The 22,097-nt window shown below is 38.4% G+C and overlaps 1 protein-coding gene across 1 annotated transcript in view; it reads right to left on the reverse strand.

The window, feature by feature from the left end:
- Positions 1 to 22,097, reverse strand: part of SH3BGRL2 (SH3 domain binding glutamate rich protein like 2) — a 93,419-nt gene that overhangs the window by 9,027 nt on the left and 62,295 nt on the right. The window contains exon 3 of the mRNA XM_036768819.1: positions 3,669 to 3,749. Coding sequence (XP_036624714.1) covers positions 3,669 to 3,749 — 81 coding nt within the window. The remainder of the gene's footprint in view (positions 1 to 3,668; positions 3,750 to 22,097) is intronic.

Raw genomic sequence — 22,097 nt, forward strand, 5'->3', positions numbered from 1 at the left:
GGATTTTTATCTGTGTCATGTTCCCAAATATGAGCAGTACTGCAAGGCTCAGTCTCAGTATACTCTCTTTCAATGGCCTCATTAGTTCCTGTGGCTTTAATAATCACCTCAAATGCAGATGACTCCTAGATCCTCTACATCTGACCCTGATTTCTCCTGAGCTCCAGTCCTGTACCATGAATTGGCTCTTAAGACATTTCAAACTGGATGTCCTGCAGGCGTCTCGAACGCAGTATGTCCCAAACAGAACTCAGTATCTTTCCTCCTCAACCTCTTCTGAGCTTCCTTGTTTCTGCTGAGACACAACCATCTTTTAGTAATCCAGATGTGCATCCTTGGAGACATCTTTGACTCTTCACTCTCCCTCACCCCACAAATCCACTAAGTTGCCAGATCTCATTGATTCTACCTCCACATTTCTTGTATCCTCTCTACTCAAATGGCCATCACCCTAGTTCAGGCCAATATCATCTCTGACCAGAATCACTCCAGTGGCCTCTTAATTGGCATCCCAGACTCAAATCTTTCCCCCTGTCTAATCTACACTGCATATAGCAACCAAAGTTTAATGCACAGGCTTGAGCATGTTGCTCTCCTGTTCAATGAACTCCAGTGGCTCCCATTACCTTTAGAATCAAATACAAACTCATGTGCGTGGCATTTAAAGCCCAATCTAGCTTCAACCTAACTCCTGAGGTTTTTTTTTTAATACACTATTCCCTTCAAGTACTTTCTGGTCATCCAAACTAGCCCACTTGCTATTTTCCCGTATTGAAGGTCTTTGAGCATAGACTGAATGATCACTTGTTGGTGATGTGGTAGAAGAAATGTTTTGGTCAAATACAGGCTGCATTAGATAACCACTGAGGTACCTTCCAGTTTTTATGATTCCACAACACACATTTTTAGTTCTTTGCAAATAAATTTACATTCTTAAGATCCTTTTGTGAGAAATTTTATATAGATACTAGAATTTTAACAAGCACGCAATTGTTCTATATTAAGAATACTTCCAAGAGCCTTTAAAATGCATATGTGTGGGCTTTGTTTTTGCTTAACACATGTGCAGGGAAAACACCCACAACCATCTGGAGGCTCAAATGATGAAAAACAAAACACCATTTTACACCAGAAGTATACTGATGAGGCCTATTTTTAACTTGTGTTCTTTGTTTTTGTTTTTTGAGACTGGGTCTCCTAACGTCACTCAGGCTAGAAGGACACTGGCTATTAATGGGCCCAGCACCACTGCTGATTGGCACAGAAGCTTTAACTTGCTCCATTATTCTGACCATGGCTAGTGCCTCCCTCTTTAGCCAGCCTGGTGGACCTTTGCTTTTCCAGGGGCTCAACATATTAGAAGTAGGTTTAGTGCAGACACCTGACTGGCTTTAGCCCTACTGCATCTCAGAACTCCCAAACTAAGGCCTTAGCCTCCTCAGAAGTAGCAACTATAAGCATGCATCACTGTACCCAGCCAACTTACTATTGATTGAGCACCTCCTTTCTCTCACAAGGTTTGCAGAAAACATTGAAATCCGGTGGAACTTTAGAATAACCTATTTCTCCCCAAAACATAAACATTCTAAATAGTTTGCATTTATTTCCATTCATCGGCTAAAACTGAAAACCTTGAAATCGAGGCTCAAAATGAAAACATATTCAGATTTCTCCACATGCATCTTCTCTCTCGTTATTTTACTTCTTACTATGATATATGGAAGATAAGCAATGAAAATAAGAGGTGAGATTCCAAAGCGCTTAGGTTTGTTATTTGTTAGTCTCTAGTCATAGTTTCTAGAGGGTGGAAGGTTGACACAACAGATGGAAACATGTAAACTACAAATTAGCTATTTTCCCTTCCAGTGTTCTTCTAGGAGACAGTTTGGAAGGAGCACTGTCTAAAAACAAACTTCTCTCATCACCCTAGTTTCCTGCTACCATGAATAACGAAGAACTATTGGTATCTAACATGTAAAAAGACACAGCGATTTAAAGTCTACCGATTACTTATTACTTGTTACTTATTACTCAATGATAGATAAAACCAAAGTAAGACTTCCTTAAGCCAGAGATAGTTTCTTCTCTAAGTATTTGTTGGTTTAATGTAATATTCCCAGAATCCACTGACATTAAGTCAAGGGATCATTGGAAGAGGAGCTAAAAGAGGCATTAAAGATCATCTGTACCAACCACTTCATTTTACACAGAAGGAAATTAAGGCTTGTAGAGATTTAAAAACTTATCCAAAGTCATGTAAATAATGACGATGATTACCAACATTTGTATTGTATTGTATTGTGTTACACACCTCACCTCATTTGGACCTCACCACAAGTACTACAGGAATTACTATTCCTGTTTTACAGATGAGGAAAGAAGGTCAGAGAAGTCAAATGACTTCTTCATGGTGATATAACTAATAAATACCAGAGTTAGGATTCGAACCCAGGTCTTCTTGACTCCATACACAACAATCTATCCATCACACCATTCTGATCCTCTTACAAGTAGTAAGTAATAGAACCCAGATTCAAGCCCAGGTTCTTTGGCTCTGGAGTCAGTGCTCTCAAACTAATACTAGAATATAAATTTCTTTTACTTAAATTAATGAAATCAGTCTTCCCTAATTGGGGCTCGTGTCTGCCACATTTCAAATATTAAAAAGTTTAATTTGCAAGTGGTCCCAAGTATATGGAAAGGTTGCAATAATTCCAATTATTTCTGGATCTAGACAACAAAAAGGAGAACCAGGTCTAGAGCTTCTATATTCTGCACAAAGACTACAAAAGGAGGCAATGCTAAGATCAAGTGACTCACTATCACACTGAATAGATAAAGACCGACAACATCTCGTCAATACTGACCATACCCTGTCACAAGTCATTCCTCTGTTCTCTTGTTGAGCACTGTTCAGACACAATTAGGCATTTAAAAAAATCAAATTTTATTCAATTTCTAATTTAACAAACATTTAGGGGCCAAGCACTGAAAATACAAGAGGAAATAAGCCTCGGTCCTCATCCTCAAAGAGCTTATAGGCTGATACAGGTTTCTGCTTCTTGATCCTGATGAATGAGGAGGGATTCGGATCATGAAAGTCAAGAAGAGCTTTCGGTCTGTGTGGTCAAGGACATAGTTTGTTGTTGTTGCTGCTGAGACTGTTCCCCCGATCTTGCTTGGGCTTCTGCAGCAGCCACTCACGGACCTAACCCCACTGTTGATTAGTCCAAAAGCTTTTGTTACTGTTTTCAACCTGGTTCAGCTGCTCCCTCCCTCCACCCCTAAAGGCTCATCATTTTGGACATACAACCAATTTTAGCCCTACTGAAGCTCAGAACTTCTGAAACTTTCTAACAGAACTAACCAAAAATGGAATGGGCAGCCCTCTAGAGAGAGAATTCCTGTTACTGAAGGTCTTCCATCAGATGATCACTTATCAGACGCGGTGTAGACGGTAATGCCTTTTTGGGTAGGCTTTATGATAGATCATTCCTGAGTGTCCACCCATAGCTACAATTCCATGATCTGTTTTGAATGTATTTCTTATCAGCCAGTCAGGGAGAAAAAGGAAACTGAAACATAGGATAGCATCAATGAGTCCACACCCTTAACCTGGATTTTAGAGAAATAAATTCCAAAAAGGGATTAAGAAGATATTTATTTACCTTTGATGGCAATCTTGCTTTCAGGCCTAAGAATGAAAAGACTGTGTTGCTTTCCTTTGATTCGAAAAAGCTGTCATAATCCTAAAAAAAAAATGGGGGGTGGGGGGAAGAGGAGGAAGGAAACAAAATCAAACAGTATCTTTGATGCCTTAGACACATAATCCCTTAATGTCTATATAAATAAAAACAAAGTATATCTGTAGCTACTTTTAGAGAAAGCCACGAATATTTGCTGCTTTTATTCTACCCCCCTTTTAAATCCTCCCTTCTCTTCTCATGGCAATGTAAAATCTAGTCACATAAATAAAATAGGGAAAATTGTCACAGTAATTCATTCATTTCCTCCTAGATACCAATTAAGATTCCATTGTATCCAATTTTTCCATCTATAACTACAGAAGGATACAATCTAATCTCTTTTGGTATTAGGTTGATAAGAAATTAAAATGTCACAATTTGAGAAATTGAGAAAACAAGAATGAATCCTTTTCTAAGAAAGGGGTTCTTAAACCTTTCTTTGTGGTATGGACACCTTTGGAAGTCTAGTGAAGTCTACTGACAACTCAATAATGTTTTTAAATGCATAAAATAAAATAATAAGATTACAAAGGAAACCAATTATACTGAAATACAATTATTAATTTTAAAAAAAGTTCAGGGACCCCAAATTCAGAATTACCCCTTACCCCTTCTAAGTGCTAAAGCCTTGCAGATTTTCCTGGAATGGTATATGTACTTTCTCCTGATATGCCACCCCAGATACAACAGGACAAATGCAGACAACAGGGCCTCAGACGATACCCTGGGTGACTTAATCCATTCAAGCTTTGGAACACTGGCCCTGAGGCTCACACTGTCATGACTGGTGAGTGCACAGAGCACAAGCTCCCATGGTTCACTAGATGGAGAATGCCCCAGTCCTGCTTCACATTCCACCTTGCACATTGTTTTGACATGTGACCCTGAGGCCCACTTTCCAACTCTTTCTCTGAGAACTGTAATTATATCAATACTGCCATCTATATTAGGAAGAGCAGGTTAATCAACTCTTCTAAGGCTCACTCGCAGTGCCTGAGATTTCCCAAATCAAAACACTCTTCTCTGGGAACCAGTTACCTGACCTGTGTTGTTGCCTCCCATTAGCATGTTCACTCCTTGAGGAATTGCAGGGATTATTTTTGCTTTTGTATTGGTATCCCTCATACTGGGCACACTAGTAAAGTCTTTTTCATTCATTTAATTTCATTCACTTTCTACTTTTTGGGAATCAGTCGAAAAAAAGGGATTTGGATTCTCCCAGTCTGACACTTGATTTCCTCCTTTGGTAAAGTAGAAATTATATACACATATTACCTACCTCACATGATTGTTAATGAGGAAAGCTTTTTATATATTAACATGCTATAAAATATGAGTTATTTATTAAACAGGAAAGCTATCATTTTCAAAAGGTAACCATTGTCTAAGGAACCATTTCTCTCGCTGCATTCAGAGGATCACAAAACCTTCAATCTAGTGTTGGAAGGAGATTTGGAGGTCATCTAGTAAAACCTTTTCATTTTACAGATTCAGAAAAATGAGGCTCAGGTAGGAGTAATTTGCACAAGGTCACAAGGCTAGGAAGTGGCAGAGCTAGAGTGTGACTGCACTCAGGTCCTACCATTCTAAGTACAGGATGCCTTCAGGTGTACTACACTACCTCTCATTTACAGGAAGAGCCATCAAAGAACTCAGAATAAATGAATCAACATATGAAAAGCATTTCTGCAAACCTATCAGCTGCTACTGACTTGCTCTCTAGGATTGTCCTTCCATCTGCTCTGTATGCATCTTGTTTGTACCTATTTCCATACATGTTGTCTCCTCCATTAGAATATAAGCTTCTTGAGGGAAGGGACTGTTTTATTTTTGTCATTGTATCCCCAGCACCTAACACAGTGCCTGACACACAGAATAATAATCTTAAAAAATGCTTGTTGATTGGCTGGTTCATCATCATCATCATCATCATTATCAGTTCATACATTTAATTAAAAAAATCCTAGCCTGGGTTTAAACTATTCAGCTTTAAACTTTCTGGTTTGTGCATTGATACAAAGCAGCTTACTCTTTTTTCTAAAAGACCTAGAGGGCATCTAGAATGTAGTGTGGCTTTTCTGTGGACAATTCACAGGAAAACATGGGACAATATTTGCACAAGATGAGAAGGCATGAAGGAGCAGCGATCTGCCACAGCGATAAACCAAAGCATCAAAATGAAATGTCATATAGAATCGGGCAAAGCTTCTTCAAGGGTAGCCTGACCATTCTGACTCATGAAAAGAACATAAAAGAGGGTCATTTCTTTAGTAAATGCCCAAGTTTCACAGAGAACTTAAAAGTTGTTTGTTTATTGTCACATCATACAGATTAAAGGGTGACTTAGACCAGGGCTGTCCAACCTTAGGTTTTTATTGAAACGGTAGACAATATATTTTGATTTGCCATTTTAGTGAGAGCTCTGTGGTAGCTCAGCTTCGTTTACTAAAGCATTTATGTAAATTTCTATGCTTGTAGGCGGGCTGCATAAATCACATTGTGCATGTTGGATAGCCCTGACTTAGACTATGCTGCTGATGAAAAAATGTTTAAAGGAGAGACCACCATGTTCAAAGTTGTAAATTCTGAAATGCCTAGTATAACATTCTTTGTTGCTACTTCATTGTTTATCTTTGGTGCCTCAACTGCCTGAAGCATATCTCTATTTCCATACTTCAGGGGCCCATGATTATATCAGCCAAAGCATGTCCTCCATTGCTACAGATCACAGTCCCTTTAAGCCTTTACGGACATTCTTTGTGGGCTGTTGTGACTGAAAAATTTACTGTGTGACTGAAGAACAACTAGGACAAAGGCATAGATAGATGGGAGATGAAGTGACATGAATGAAGGAGAGAAGGCCAGTTCTGCTGGATGTGGGTCAGAGAGTATTGCCCAGTGAAGATGGAAGAAGAGGCAGGGATTATAACCTGACTACACTTATTTGTTACCAGGATCAGATACAAACTTGACTGCAATAGAGGGTACTGTCTCTGACAAGCTCATAGATAGATGAAAAGGACTCCAAGAAGAAAGGAGAGCAGACGCAGGAAAGACAATCATACACAAAATTAGAAAAGAAATTTTTCCTGCATGTTCAGTTCTTCCTTATGCATCTGCTTCTCAGAGATTTCAGATCTGATTTCCTTGCTCTAAGGAACTCCCAGTGGGGAGACTCCTTCCACCAATGAAGCCTTCTCTGCAATTTATATATTGTAGTCTTAGAGCGTTGCCTCAACCACTGAGAGCTTAAGTCACTTGTCCAGGGTCACACACAGGCTATATGTATTAGAGGCAGGGCTTGAACCCAGATCTTCCTGGCTTCAAGGATGGTTATTTATATGCTACATCACACTGCCTCTCATGAACAAGAAAGAGGAAATGTAAAAGACTATTAACATCAATTGCTGTCTGGAACAGAAAACGAAAAGGCTTCTTTGCATATACATTTTTTTGAGAGAAAAAATCCTGCTTTCATTTGAGATTTCTCAGACAATAAACATTTCATTGCTGCTACTGCTATTGGCATCAATTGATACTGTTGTGATTGAATGCCAGGGATTACTGGCCCTTGATTAACACATTTCCTAGTCCCTGGCTCCAGAACTACAAACTGAACCCTATCCAGAAGTTGTAAAAGAAAAGCAACAATTTTTTTTGGTAGTCCCTTATTTCTTGGAACTTCCTAGTGCATTTGATTCCTAAATGTCTGAACTGTGTGACAGCAGTGACTCTGCTGTGTGAACCAGCTTATCTCCAGGCTGCAGCTAGTCCGAAGCCAGCTGTTTTGAGGCCACAGTCATGACTGTCTCTGTTCCTTCCAAACTACAGAACCTGTACTACACGGATAAGTTAATAAAGTGTTATACCCATGTAGGTTTGCAGCCCTGATACAGTACAAAAATACTGAATTCAAATGACTTGCATTATAAATAAGGTTATGACTTAAGCAAATTATTGCATGAATCCATGATTAGGTGCAGTGTGAATACTAGCAAAATCTCAAGACAGAAAACAGCATTATAAAACCATCTCTAAGCCAGGTGTCGTGGCACTTCTTGACTCTATTCTTTGTGACTAGGGGATGCTGAGGCTGGTGGATGGCTTGAGCTCTGGACTTCTGATGCTTAGGAGGGCTAAAGTCAATTGAAGGGCCACACTAAATCTGGCACCAGCATGATGAACCCTGAAGGCCAAGAGGCTAGCAGGCTGTCTAAGGAGGAGTAAACTAGCCCATCAGAAAAACTGAGCAGCTTAAAGCTTCTGTGCAAATCCAGTGGTGGGGGGTGGCTATACCATACCTACAGCTTGAATGAAATTTCTATGTTACAAAGCTATTACCATGTGCTCCAACACAGACTCAAAGACCTTCAAAGTCTCTCTTCCCATTACCTAAAAAACAAAGTCCAATCTCCTTTACCTGGCATTCAAGGCCCTCCATGATTAGGACTCAATTTACCCTCTCATCCTTACCTCCTACTAACCTTCTCTGCACACATCTTTTGCTATGACCAAAGGAAGCTCCTTGATGATCCCTGAACATTCCCTGACATTCCAAGCTTTCCTGCCCTGAGTCTTTGCTTATCCTATTCCCCCAACCTGGAATGTTAATCCCTGACAGTTCTCCCAGTCCAACTCACTTCAAGGTATGGTTTAAATTCTATGATCCTTCTTTGTCCTTTCCTCATCCTCCCGGTCATCGGGAAACAATCTCTCCTACTTCTGAACCTTCTGGTGATGACATTCAATATCTCTTGCATAAAATGTGCATTCTACTATGAATTCCAAGTAACTTGTATTCATGGAAGCAACATTGTATAGGGGAAAGAGCATTGGATTTAGAAGCAAAAGACATGATTTTGAACCCTGACTCTGCTATTTACTGTGGGATCTTTGACCAAGCCACAACCTCTATGGGCTTCAGTTTCCTTATCTTTAAAGTGAAGAGGTCAGGGGATTAATGTGATATTCATTTTTTAAAAAATATTTTGACTTTCAAAACTAATTTTTGTTGTTGTTCAGTCATTTCAGTCCTGTCTGACTCTTCAGATTCCATTTGGAGTTTTTGTGGCAAAGAGACTGGATTGGTTTGCCATGTTCTTTTTCAGCTCATTTTACAGATGGGGAAACTAAGGCAAACAGGGTTAAGTGACTTGCCCAGGGTGACACAGCTAGTAGGTGTCTGAGGCCATATCTGAACGCAGAGAGATGAGTATTCCTGAGTTCAGGCCTAGAACTCTATCTACTTTGTCACCTAGCTGCCCTTGAAAACTATATTTTAACATAACTGGTTTTCTTTGAAATCCTATTTATTTTATACTTTTAAGAACATTATTCCAAGAAGAAGTTCACAGACTTCACCAGACTGGGTTCACTGACACAAAAAAAACTGAAGAATCCCTTGCCTAGATGGTCTCTACAATCCCTTTCTAAATCTCAATCCCATGACATCCTCCTGGGTGGCTATAAACTCCATTAGGACAAGGGACCATGCCTTATTCTTTTCTTTACATATCCTACAGCACTTCATCTGGGACCTTGAGCATAACAAAAAAAACTTTTTAATAGTTTTTTATTATTATTTTAAATATTTTAAAAAATAATTAATGACTACTATATGCAAAGTGCTGTGCTAGAACCTGGGGGGTAAAGGGAAGGGAGGAAGAGAAGGAAATGAAAAACTACTTAGTTCCTGCCCTAAAACAGCTTAGAATAAATATTTGTTGTATGTCTTAATGAATGTCCAGGTTGCTAGGCCTTAATAACAACATTTTTAAAAATCTGGTTTCAGGATCCCATGACAAATGTTTTCTCTGGTTCCTAGCTATATAATAATGACTCTCCAAATGCCATTTACACTAAATGTGAGAGACAAAAAGCTAAAACATAGCTGAGTTTTTGATTATTTCATTAGTCTTCCTTTATTGTAGCAATTCAACTCAATAAACATTAGGGACCTAAATGCAAGCTCTCTACTAGGTCTATTACAAAACCTCATGGGGCATGAAGGTGACCTTGAATTCTCCAATGTTATGGCAGGGGAGTGTAAGCTTTGGCAGGCTCTCCCAACCCAGAAAAGCTTTGAATATGAGCTTAATGATGGACTGTATCTATTATCTGTAGAGCAGCTCCCTCCAGCTCTGATAACTGGGTCTTTCACTTTATCTGGCTGGGAACAAAGACACTCCATTTCCTGAAGTCTCACTTCCTCCCCCCTTTCCCAGTTCCCCTACTTTGTAGGCAGTCTTGCTCTTCTACCCCCATATGAATGTAAGTTCCTTGAGGAGAGAGACTTTCTTATATGTATCCCCAGCTGCTTAGCACTGTGTGGAGTATCTAATAAACACTTAATGAATGTTCTATCTATCTATCTATCTGGCATTTTGTCAGTTTACAGGGTAATAATGTTTTTCTTTTTTTTTTCCTATTATAGTAACTTCTGAAAACTACCCTACTAAATTTGGATAGGTATAAAACACTGATATTTGAAGCATCAGTATTAAAGTATAGGATGAAGAAGAATGGACCTATGATTTCATTGGCATAGGGAACTCCCAATGAGGATTTTCCTCTTCCAGCACCTTCTCTGCAACTTAAACATTCAGAGAGTTGACTAGGGCACCTAGAGGATCATACAGTCAGTATGTATATCAGGGAGGTGACTTGAAATCAGTCAGGACTTTCTGGATTCAAGGTCTATCTATGAGACCACACTACCCTTACTGTGTGGAAAGGTACATGCAAATGGGGATACAGAGATAAACAGACATGGATCCTGCCATCAAGAACAGACAATCTAATAAGAGAAAAAAACCCTTCAATTCTCCTTATTCTTCTCTTCTTCAAATCTCCTAACTACTCCCTCCAAAAATCACTCTTCGACGTGCCAAACCTTTTACACCAACCAAGGCAATCACATAACACCAAAAGGTCCATCTAGAGCCTGGAGAGATAAATGGGGAGAGTGATAGACCTAGGCTGCTTCATGCATACATACTCTTCCTCCGACAGTTTCACTACAGAAATGCTGGCTCTTGGCTTTGTTTAAATTCCAATCGCTGCAGGCCAGGAATGTGATTGGTTGTATTCATTCATGTTTGTTCAGTTGTGACTAAATTATACTATGGCAAACAATCTGGGTATCCCGGGGAGTTGTTTGTAACGTACTTTTATATATAACCAGAGCTAGGCTGGGCAATTCTGTTCCTATGACAATAGGTCTGGCTCATTCTTCTTTCTCAGATCTAGATGAAAGTTGGGACTGACCCAAGGAAACAGAGGAAGTAAACAGCAAGGGTAGGAAATAATGGAGATTATATAAGACTGGGGGGGGGGGGGGAAACATCAACAGTAGCAGTGTGTGACTGACTACATCACCTTTAGCAACTATGTCTCAAGGTCTGACAACTGTACTATGAGCATAATTATTGGGATGAGCTAGAAGAGCAGCTCTAAAGATCGTGAATCTAGCTGTTAAGGCAGATAAATTATGGGCTGATAATTACCTTTAAAAGAAAAAGAGAGAAAAGAAAAAATCCAGGAGCCAGGGCCTCCAGAAAGAACTTTGAATTGCTAAGTATTAAAAATCAGCTAGGACACCAATTCATTAAAATAGGTAGAGAAATAAGAAACTTAGACAATCTGTATATCAGAAACAAACTGTTTATGTTTGCTGTGAAATTGGAAGGGACTGGGCCAGTGATTTTATTGGTATAAGGAACTCCTAATAAGGAAGGGGTTTTTTTTTTCCCAATGCAGATCTAAAGCTCCTTTGTAACTTAAGAGTTTTAAATCACATAGCTCAGATATGTCAGAGGTATGACCTGAACCCAGGTCTTCTAGACTGTGCGGTTAGTTCTCTGTCTACTATCAGCAGTTCTCAAAGCGTCATCTGGAGACCCTGATAATCCCCAAGACACTTTCAGGGGATGCATGAGGCCAGAATTATTGTCATAATAATCTTAAAAGTTTTTTTGTCTAATATATAACACTAATAATTTCTAATGATAAATATCAGTAGATATAACCCACATAACAGCTTTCTGGGGAGTCCTCCACAATGCTTAAGAGTCATAAAGGGGTCCTAAGATCAAAACCATTAAGAACGGCTGCACTACACCATATTTATCCCTCTCACTATTGAAACGATGTAGAGTAATTCCTATATACTATCTATGTAACTGGAATCTGGCTATGCCTTAAAAAGACTAACTATGTAGTAACTCTCAAATCCTATACATAAGAAAGATTATTGTATAAATTATGGTGAAACCCAACTTTACATTCCAGGCTTCAATATGTTTATATAGAAAACTTTAATCTTAAAATGCTCAAAAACTGAAAACAAAAGCCTCACAAGAATTTTGTAAAGTACCTTCTGAATCCTTATCTAGGTATTTTTCATATGTGGATTATTAATTATTCTCAGGAATCTAACTACCTACAAATGTTAAAATACTGATTCTTAAAATCTTCAAATCATAGGACTATAGTTTTAGAGTTGGAAGGGAACCTAGAAATCATACAGAAAGATGAAAACCTCTCTTTTTCTTATTATTTTAAAAAAAACACGCCCAGATTTAGTAATCTCCATCATGAATCTAAAAATAATATCCATATAAATAGTGCCACATTGGTCCTTGCCCCTGCGATTCCATCCAGGTCCTCACAACTGTGGGTTGCCCCATACAACACTTTGGGGGAAGCAGCTGGCACTGGGACCCCAAGGCCAGTGGGCTTGGGCCTTACCTCGATCCTCCTTTAAACCCTGCGATGCAAAAACTGAAGCCCACAGATGTCAGCAGAAGTGCCCAAGATCACCTAGTGGTCGAGCCAAGATTTGAACCAATCATTCCATAGGATATAATTCTTCTTTACAACTTGACTATTGTGAAAATATGTTTGGTGTGAAGGTATATGTAGAGCCTGTATCGGATTGTATGCCTTCTTGGGTGGGGAGGGGGAAGAGAGAGAGGGAGAGAAAATTTGAAACTCAAAAACTTGTGGAACTGAATGTTGTAAACTAAAAATGAATACATCTAAAAGGAAAAAAAAAGATCTGAACCAAGTTCTTTTCATTCTTAAATTCAGCACTCTTCCTACCACACAGGGCTTACTTGATTCATCAAGTTTGCATCTGGTTTCATATGAGCTTATTATAATGTTGGAAACAGAATTTCTGACTATTAAGTCATCAACAGAAGCAAGTGGCAATCAATATGAAGAGCATTCTCTACACTAACAACATCGAAGGCTGTGCTCACCTGGTCTGGAGTGTTGGGTTTAGTCATGGACACCACATTTAGAAAAGGACATTGATAAAAATGGAAAGCCTCCAGAAGAGGCCAAACAGAATGATAAGTTGATGCCATATTAAGATCAGGTTAGCACAGAGGAAATGAAAATTTTCTTAAGAGTCCAAAGAGCTGTTAGAAGGAAGGGGCACTAGACTTGTCCTCTTTAATCTCAGAAAGCAGAGATTGGAACCGTAGGTGGAAACTGCAAAGAAGCAAATTTAAGCTTGATATTAACAAAAAATTCTAACAATGAGACCAGAAGACTAGTGTCCACATCTGTATTAGAAATCCATGATCAAGTATGGTTTGTTTGTACTAAATGGCTCCTGAGGTCCCAGCTCTGAGACTGATTCTGTGAAGGTAATACTTATCTATATATTTGAGCAATAATATTTTTTAAATTAGAAATTGAAAATAAAACTTAAAGAATCTACCGGCTTAATTTTTTCTAGTTTGAGAAGCAACAAAAGCTTGAACAGATAAAAAATGGACAAATTCATATTGTAGCAAAGTGACTTTTTTTGAACTTGGTGTTCTTCCATAGTGTCAAAAACACAGAGAACTAGAAAAAACTAACTCATCTGAAAGACTTGTCACATGTAACTAATCAGTATTCTTTTCTGATTAGCAGCAGTTTTTGCTTCATTTTAATCACAATCTTTTCAAAACTGAATGTTTGTCAGGATTTAAACAAAAATACAACCTATTCAGTTATTCTTCATGTGTGGTGCATTTCTAAACATTATATTAGGCAACCTGGGCATATTTCAGAAAACTAAGAAGCTTGAGCGGCAGCTAGGTGCCATAGTGGATAAAATACTAGTCTTAGAGTCAGGAAGATACACCATTGCAGGTTCAAATATGTCCTCAGACAGTTACTAGATGTGTGACTCTGGGCAAGTCACTTAACCCTGTTTGTCTCAGTTTCCTCATCTGTAAGATGAGCTGGAGAAGGAAATGGCAAACCACTCCAGTATCTTTACCAAGAAAAATCCAAATGGAGTCACAGAGTCGGACATGACTGAAAAAATGATTCAACAGTAACACCTCAAGAAAGTTGTTTCTGTTTCTGTTTGTTGAAGATCTTTATTTTCTTAGCACTTTCAAAGGACAAGACTATTCTCCCCACTAAGCTTTTACAGTATTTAAACAGAAATTGCTCTTCTACTATATTTTATGGATGCCTCGTTTTTACATTCAGTCATTTCAAACTACCACCCACTTTCACCGAATTCTTGCTTGTGACAAAAAACATCAAATAAACAGAAGCATTCGATATAAAGAAAATAGCACTCTGAAGTTTTCAAAGTGCTTTATAGAAGGTGATTCCAGGACACTCTTTATCTACTATCCCACACTGCTGTACTACAGTCAAATGTATTTTTTTTTTTTTGCTATTTTCAGCTAGGTACCGTGTTCCTTTTCATGCATGATATTAACATAAAATTTGGATTTCAGATATTTACAAATAAATTTATAACCTCTCACAGTACCTAAATGTTGGAATCTGCCCTCACTCAGTGATAAGTAAAGACTATGATAAACCCCCAAATTAGTGAGTACCTCTTTACTTATAAAGAAAATATTTTTGCATTTTTATAACATTTATAACATTTAATATGAGTAATAAGGTTGTTACTTTAGTAATGTGCAAATATTCACATTACAAATAGTGTGATGTTACTAACACAAACTTTACTGAATCAGAGTTCTAGTGTATTGCTCCTTGGTGTTATCTTTTTCACCCTTACATCACTCTTCTTACTGATATTCAGTTCATTATTGGTAGTCTGTTAAATCCTTAAGTAAAGAAGATGTTAAATCATTTTCTTTCAAACTGTTAGATTAAAGAATAGAAGATAATAGTTCACATGCCAGGACTTGTTGCAAGTTGATTTTTTATCCTTACCTCAGATTGAAAAAACAAAATGAAACAACCAATGAGCATTTATGCCTAATACATGTCAGGACTTTCTAAGTACTAGGGATTCAGGGTCAAAAGTGAGTCACTCCTTGCCCTCAGTTGCTTACGTTCTATTTACATTCGATACAGTAAGATGGGTACTAAGTTCAATGGTTATATGGCTTTAGGAAGAAAAAATGCTTTCTACTACATGAAAATAACTAAAGGAATTATATTTTTAAAACCTTTCTGCTTTCTTATCAAAAATTGTTTCACCTAACATATATGTTTCAATTAAAGTACATTGAAGCTTTCTTCTACTCTGGTTAAAAGTATTATTTTTTTCTTCAAACCTAGCCATAAATATTCTGTCTAACAATTAGTTCAGCTCCTCCTTTAGGGAAAGGTAAAATGCACAAATATCATTAAGGACAAGTCTGCACATGCTCTCAATCCACTTCAGAAACTTGGTTCCTTTCACTGAACTTCTGAAGCTAGATGAAAAAAGCCACTTCGTTTGTAGTGTAGGGAGTCATTTAAGAAAGAAACAGAAATTCCCTGGATATTTGCTTTTTAAAATTCTATTTACATGAAGAACACTCATCTGACCATTCTAGACTTTAGAATTATAAAACTTTAGAACTGTTTAAAAATTGTTATCAACTACACTCCTATTTAGTCCTATGACCCTTAAGCCAAATCTTTATAGTATACTTCATACAAATATACAAATACTTTATGCTATAAAATTTTATAACTGGTGTCAGGAAGATTTACTGACAGGAGGAACAACTGATCATATAGCAAGAGTTGGAAGGGACCTCAGAGGCCATCTAATCCAATCGCCATCATTTTACTCAAATGAGGAAACTGAGGCCCAGAGAGATTAAGTGATTTGCCCAAAGCACACAACTAGCTGACAGCAAAGCTGTCAAAGCCAGGCTCTACATTCACTTAAGAACATTAAAGGCAAACTGATGAAGCTGTCTTCGATTAGGCAGCATCTGAGACAGGGAACCTTACAATGTGATGATGTTCCAGTGTTCCCCAAAAGAGAAAAAGGGTTAGTTGGAGGGTGTGCATATGTGAAACAGGTCCCTCCCTTCCAGCTGCTTTGAACAGCTGTGTTGTTGCTTAGTGCTAAACCAGAGACAATCAGGTGACAAGCTGATATTACCAGTTATACTCCCAAATAAGGAAGACACAGACAAACAGGAGGTTAGATGGGATAAAAACAAAGATGAGCCACTAAAAAAAAGGTCAACTTCAATCACTAACAAATGAAGCAAGTTAAACTGGATTGCCCTAGAGAAGGAAATGAACATGATTTTTTTTTAAAGACTCCAAGAGCATTTGCCAGTGGCTTAAACTGGGCAGGGGCTGTTTCTTTCATGCCTGAGGGCATCCTGCAAGCAGAATTTCTTCACTTAATGGCTAAGGGCTACTTTCTGCTCCAGTCCATCTCATGAAATTATGATGGAGGAAGTTGACATTCTCCTAAAAGGGTATGGAAGACATAGTCATACAAAGTAATTCCATTCAAACCTTTTAATAGACCACCTAACAGTAAAGGCAAATCTTAAAGAGGAAGTTTTTTTTTTAATTGTATCATGTTTCTGGTCAAAGCTGTTTTAATTGCAGAGGAGGATGGAAAAAATATCTAACATTACCCTATCAAAGAATTAGCCTGAAATGGAAAAATACAACACTGTAATTATTCATATTCACTTGCACCAGCTCAAGATAAACATGCTTCTTCTCTCCTTTAGAGTTAATCTCCTTGAGGAGAAACTCTTAATAATTAATCTGTATTTTGACTGGCAGGATGAGACGTAAAGCTTGATAGCCCATTAGGGTGAAACAAGTAATCCTAAAGCAATAACGTGCAGAATTGTGAAATCTTTCCTCCCAAGCTTTGGTCTTAAGCATATAATAAAATGGTCCTAGTGCCCTATCCTCAGGTTTGGCTCTCATTAAGCATCTCCATAAGACTCTAGACATGCCTAAGGAATGAAAGCATACAGAATTAGAACATTAAGGGAAAAAAAAAAGGTATGGGCTAAATATTTAGGCCAAGTTCATGGCTGGATGTGGAAATATGGGTGGCCTTGAAAACTGTTTAGCAGAGGGGTTTCAATATTCACAGTACAAATCATCATTTTCAAGGTGCAATCGCATCATAATAGGAATTCATCACTATAGAACACTAAGGCAAACAGCCTAGTAAAGGTGGAAGAGGGCAGGATTAAACATTTAGAAGCAGTAGAAAAGAAACTAGAGTTGTAAAGAATTGTTAAAATTGCAAAAGATATCATTAAATCTTTATGCTTTGGAGCATAAAATTCAAGATTCAAGATGTGGCGGGAGTTGGCAGGAGATGAGAAATTCATACTTCCTCCCCCAACTCACATTTGCCCTTTTCTAGCCTGCTCTGGGGCTAAAAGCCTCCCCTCGGCTTGAGGTATTTACAGGACTAAGAATATTCCTTTTCCTCAGATGGCACTGGGAGTTGAGCTGACCTTGGCCTCACCTGCCAACGAAATGGAGAACATCCAAAAGGGGGCAAAAAGGATGGTGAGTGGATTTGGGACCAAGCACTGGCTGAAGGGAGAGGCTGTTAAACATGGAGAACAGAAAATGTGAGGGATTCATGATAGTTACCATCAAAGACTGAAGGGCTGTTATGGGAAAAGGGCTCAGACTTGTTCTGGTCCCAGAAGGCAGAACCAGCAGCACCAGATGGAAGAAGCAATTTAAGCTGTCCCAAAATAGAATGTGCTGCATCAGGAAGAAGTGGGCTCCTCATCAGGGGAGGTTTTCAAGTGGTGACAGGATGACTATTTGGTGAGCCTGCTAGAGAGGGTATTCTTGTTCAGGTATGGGTTGGATTAGATGGCCACTGAGGTCCCGTTCACCTCTAAGTTTCTGTCTCAGCGCTGTAGATAGCTGAATGCTGAAATATGATTAATGAAAATACCTCTCAGACACCTTCCCTACAGGAAAAAATCGGTAAGTTTTTTGCATGGACTACCCTAGTTGCTTAAACATTCTTGGTCTTAAGTTTCCTCATTTGTAAAATTATGGGGTTATACTAGAGGCCACTTCCAGCTCTAAACCTATGAACTATGAATATAGGCTTGTGAAAAGCTCCAAAACTGAAATCTTTGAAAAGAAAAAATGTAGTATTTAAGGGCAGAGGTGCTTCAGACTGAGGTGGTATCCTAGACAAGATCCACTGAATACAATTTTAGAGAGGCTTATGGTTCACTAGAACCGAAAATCTGAAACATTTGGCACTGGCCTTTATTAGTGAAACAGTGGAACAAAGGTGTGGTCACCATTCTAAGAGCTGGACAAATTCAGGACTTGGCACAGCAATACAAAAAAGATTGATTAACTGCTTATTATGTGCCAGGTACTATGCCAGGCACTGAGGAAACAGAAAAATGAAACAATACCTACTATTAGAGGAACATACATTCTACTGGTGGATATAATGTATACACGAATGATTATAGTACAAAGTTAGTTAAAGAGGAAGAGAGCACTTAACTGGGCAATCAGGGAAACTTCTAGAAGTGACAGATCCTTGATAGAAGACAAAATCTGAGAGGAAAAGACGAGTATGTCCCAGGCCTTGCAGATGGTTTGTGTGAATATGCAGAAGCTAGCAATAAAGTTCGAGTTTGGTGCACAATGGTCCAAACTGGCTGGAACACAGAGCTGATGAAGAGGGAGAGGGAGGGGAGTGTGCAGTATTCTATGCAATTAAATTTAACAAGTGTTTATTAGAGGCCTAATATGTACAAAGCATTGAAGAAGCCAAGGCAAAAATGAAATAGTCCATCTTTTCATGGAGACTGTGGCTTCTACTAGGAAGACCATGAAATCAGGCTAAAATGCTAGTGGAAGCCAGACCACAACAGACTGGAGCTACCATCTACTGTGTTAAATCTTTGAACAATTTTAGCACATATCATCTAGTGATGGGACTTCTCCCCACCCCAGCCCCACTCCCCCAACAATATTTACTGAAGGACCTTATGAGGCAGCTGAGTAGTGTGGTATAATAGAAAGACTGCTGGAAGACCTGAGTTAAAACTTAGACACTTAATTGCTATATGACCTTGAACAAGTCACTGAACCACTCAGCCTTAGTTTTCTCATCTATAAAGAGGGATAATAATAACACCTGTCTTACAGGGTTTTTGGATACATGAATTAGATGTTATTTGTAAAGCACTTTGCAAACCTTAAGAATTATATAAATACTAGCTATTATTATTAGGGTCAGACCTATCTATGGTATCTTCCCCCATCTAATCTAAGAAGCTAAAGGAGACCTCGAAGAAACTTTTGAGGGTCGGCTAAAGGATCCACGAAACTGGAGGTAAATCTGAAATAGGTTCTTCCATGAGATTTCCTCTCCTGATCTGGGCCCTGACACAACATTACTCACATATTAAGAGATTAATAATAAATGCTGATGACCAATCCTACCCCAGGGCCTTAATCTTCTCTTGCCACCACCACCATCTTGTAACTGTTCTGGCCGCAAACTAGCTTTTTATAGATGTAAGCTCTGTTTAAGGAAAATTCAGCGTGTGAAACCTAAATCTGCAAAGCTGATAAATTAGGGAGTGATGATTTGCCTTATGAAAGGATGTAGTTTCCTCTAAATGGCAAATTCCTCAGTACACTTAAAATAGGACTTAATTAAGTTTCTGATCTATTCGTGCTTTTTGGAAATAAACCTAATGGATAAAATGAGGTGTATTTGTAGACCAATTTTTGGCCTTATCCAAAACAATTCAATGACCATTTTTAAGCACCTCTGTACAAAGCACTCTGGTGGGTGGGAAGTGAGAAACAATAGTGTTACATTTCATTCATTCATTTCTATAACACTTTGCAGTCTATAAAGTGCTTTCATCACAATAACATATTTGTTGGGTAAGGTGAGGAACACCAAGGTGAGGAGGAATAATGGTTGTCATACTTTTTCTCTTTTTCTCCTTTAGAGATCAGGGGATCAGAAAAGAAGGGCAGCACTGATTCTTTCACTGGCCTGTTCATTTGCTCTTTTCCTGCTTGGACCAACTCATCTTTACACCCCATCTTGGTGGGGGAAGATGGGGAGGGAAGTCTTATATTTCTATTCCTATCCACTGATCAAAAAGACAAATCCAAACCCCTCTACCAGAGAGGCAGGAGACAGGGAAAGGGGAAGAGCCAAAAAAAGGAAGCTTCAGTCCTTTTTAAAGGAAAGTTAGGGAATTTAATTCTCTGGCTACTTACTTCTAGTAATTCTACTGAAATAAAATGTAAGTGACCTTGGTGTGCATAGATATTCTCTGCAGAATTCCTTCCAGACCAGACAAAAAAAGACAGGCGAACACATTCTACAGCAGTAGCCTGGGTGTAAGCTGCTCGATACGAGCAGTATTTGGCATAGGTTATTTCAATATGTGTGACTCACATGAGAATCCCCAAAATACGCCACCTAACCACAAAACTCATGAGGTACAATACAGCAAATTCAAAAGTTAGAGTAAGAGAAAGGGATGGAAGAGGTTATCCTGGAGAGGGCCCTGGACTCGGTGTGAGGGAAAGTTCCAGTTACAGTCTTCCCCTACTTAGCTTAGATCTTAGGCTGTGTGTGTTGGGGGATGGGATAGTAAATCTCCCTAAGTAATGAAGTCATCTTCCTGAACAAATGCAAGAATACATGTAAAGCACTTTGCAAACCTTAAAGTGCTATATAAATATTAGCTATTATCATTGTTGTTATTTGGGAAGGGAATAAGCACCTACTATGTGCCAGGCACTATGCTACGTGATTTACAAATATTAGCTCATTTGATCCTCACAACATCTCTGGGAGCTAAGTGCTATTACTGAGGCAGCCAAAATTTAAGTGACTTGCTTACTTACTAAGTGTTCGAGGTTAGATCTGAAATCAGATCTTCCTACTAGCGGCCTTTATTTGTTAACAAATAAAATGAGAGGGTTGGACTGGATGATCTCCAAGTTCTTCTAGTTGTAGTATTCTATGGCTTTATGTGATTAACTATGTTCTATAAAGTGGAGAGTCAAAAATAAGCATTTATTTTCAAAATCTGCCCAAAGATACTAAGGGAGGAATGAGCTTAATTTTAAGACTTCATAATCCCCTTCCTCTATTTTTTCACTTAAAGGATTATGCAAGGCTGCCCATTTTAAAGAATTTACTAACAGCCTCTAAGTAGGTAAAGATGGTCTTTCAAAGAAATTTTATTGCCACCTTTTGTTTTTGTGTTGCCTACATTTCCCAATGTATCCCTCCCTTCTCTGATGGGGCTATCCCTTAAAATAAAGAATAAAAAAAGAGGAAAGGAAAAAAATTCAGCAAAATTAACCTAAGTATTCAAAAAGTCTGCTAGTTTATGCAGTACATAGTCCTTCACCTCTGCAAAGGTCTTTGAATTCCATTCATTATCATAGAGGGTACAGCTTCTGCAATGAAAGTCATCCTTCGTTACATAAAACAGCAGATGACTGGACCAGTAGTCCAGCTACCAAAAAAAACACCAGTCCATCTTAGAGCTTTGTGCTCCATTGCTCTAACTGCCCCTTGCCTTTTATTCAAAATTATCATAAATAATAATGAACACACACATTTACATACCACCTTAAATACTTGAGTAGCGTTTCATATAACTTATTTCATTTGATAAACTCCGTTATCCTATTTCTTCATCCTAATGAGAATCAAATTGCCTGTTTTAACTTGGACATCGTAACTCAAAGGTCCTATATGTGTTTTTGAGCACTAAGCATCTTCCCATTTCCTCTAGTTCGTTTCTTCTTAAAGCTTTAGGGCAAAACTAATACTATGTCTGGAAAGACCAAAGTGACTAATCAGAGAATGGGTACGGGGTCTTCTGTTATATGTAATTATATGGATCCAATATATTTCAAACGCTCATAAAGATGTCTGAAGAGGAGCTTGGTTTAGAGTAAATTCTTGATTATTCACACTAATGTAAAGGTAGAGAGGCAGAGTTAATTCAAAAGTCATTTATATTTAAATATAAAACACAACCAAAATCACAGATAGACACAAACACACACACTCTATTATATCTGTATACAGACCCTTCTCAGCTCAGC

This window comes from Trichosurus vulpecula, chromosome 7 (genome assembly GCF_011100635.1).
Source record: "Trichosurus vulpecula isolate mTriVul1 chromosome 7, mTriVul1.pri, whole genome shotgun sequence".
In the NCBI taxonomy this organism is placed as follows: domain Eukaryota; kingdom Metazoa; phylum Chordata; class Mammalia; order Diprotodontia; family Phalangeridae; genus Trichosurus; species Trichosurus vulpecula.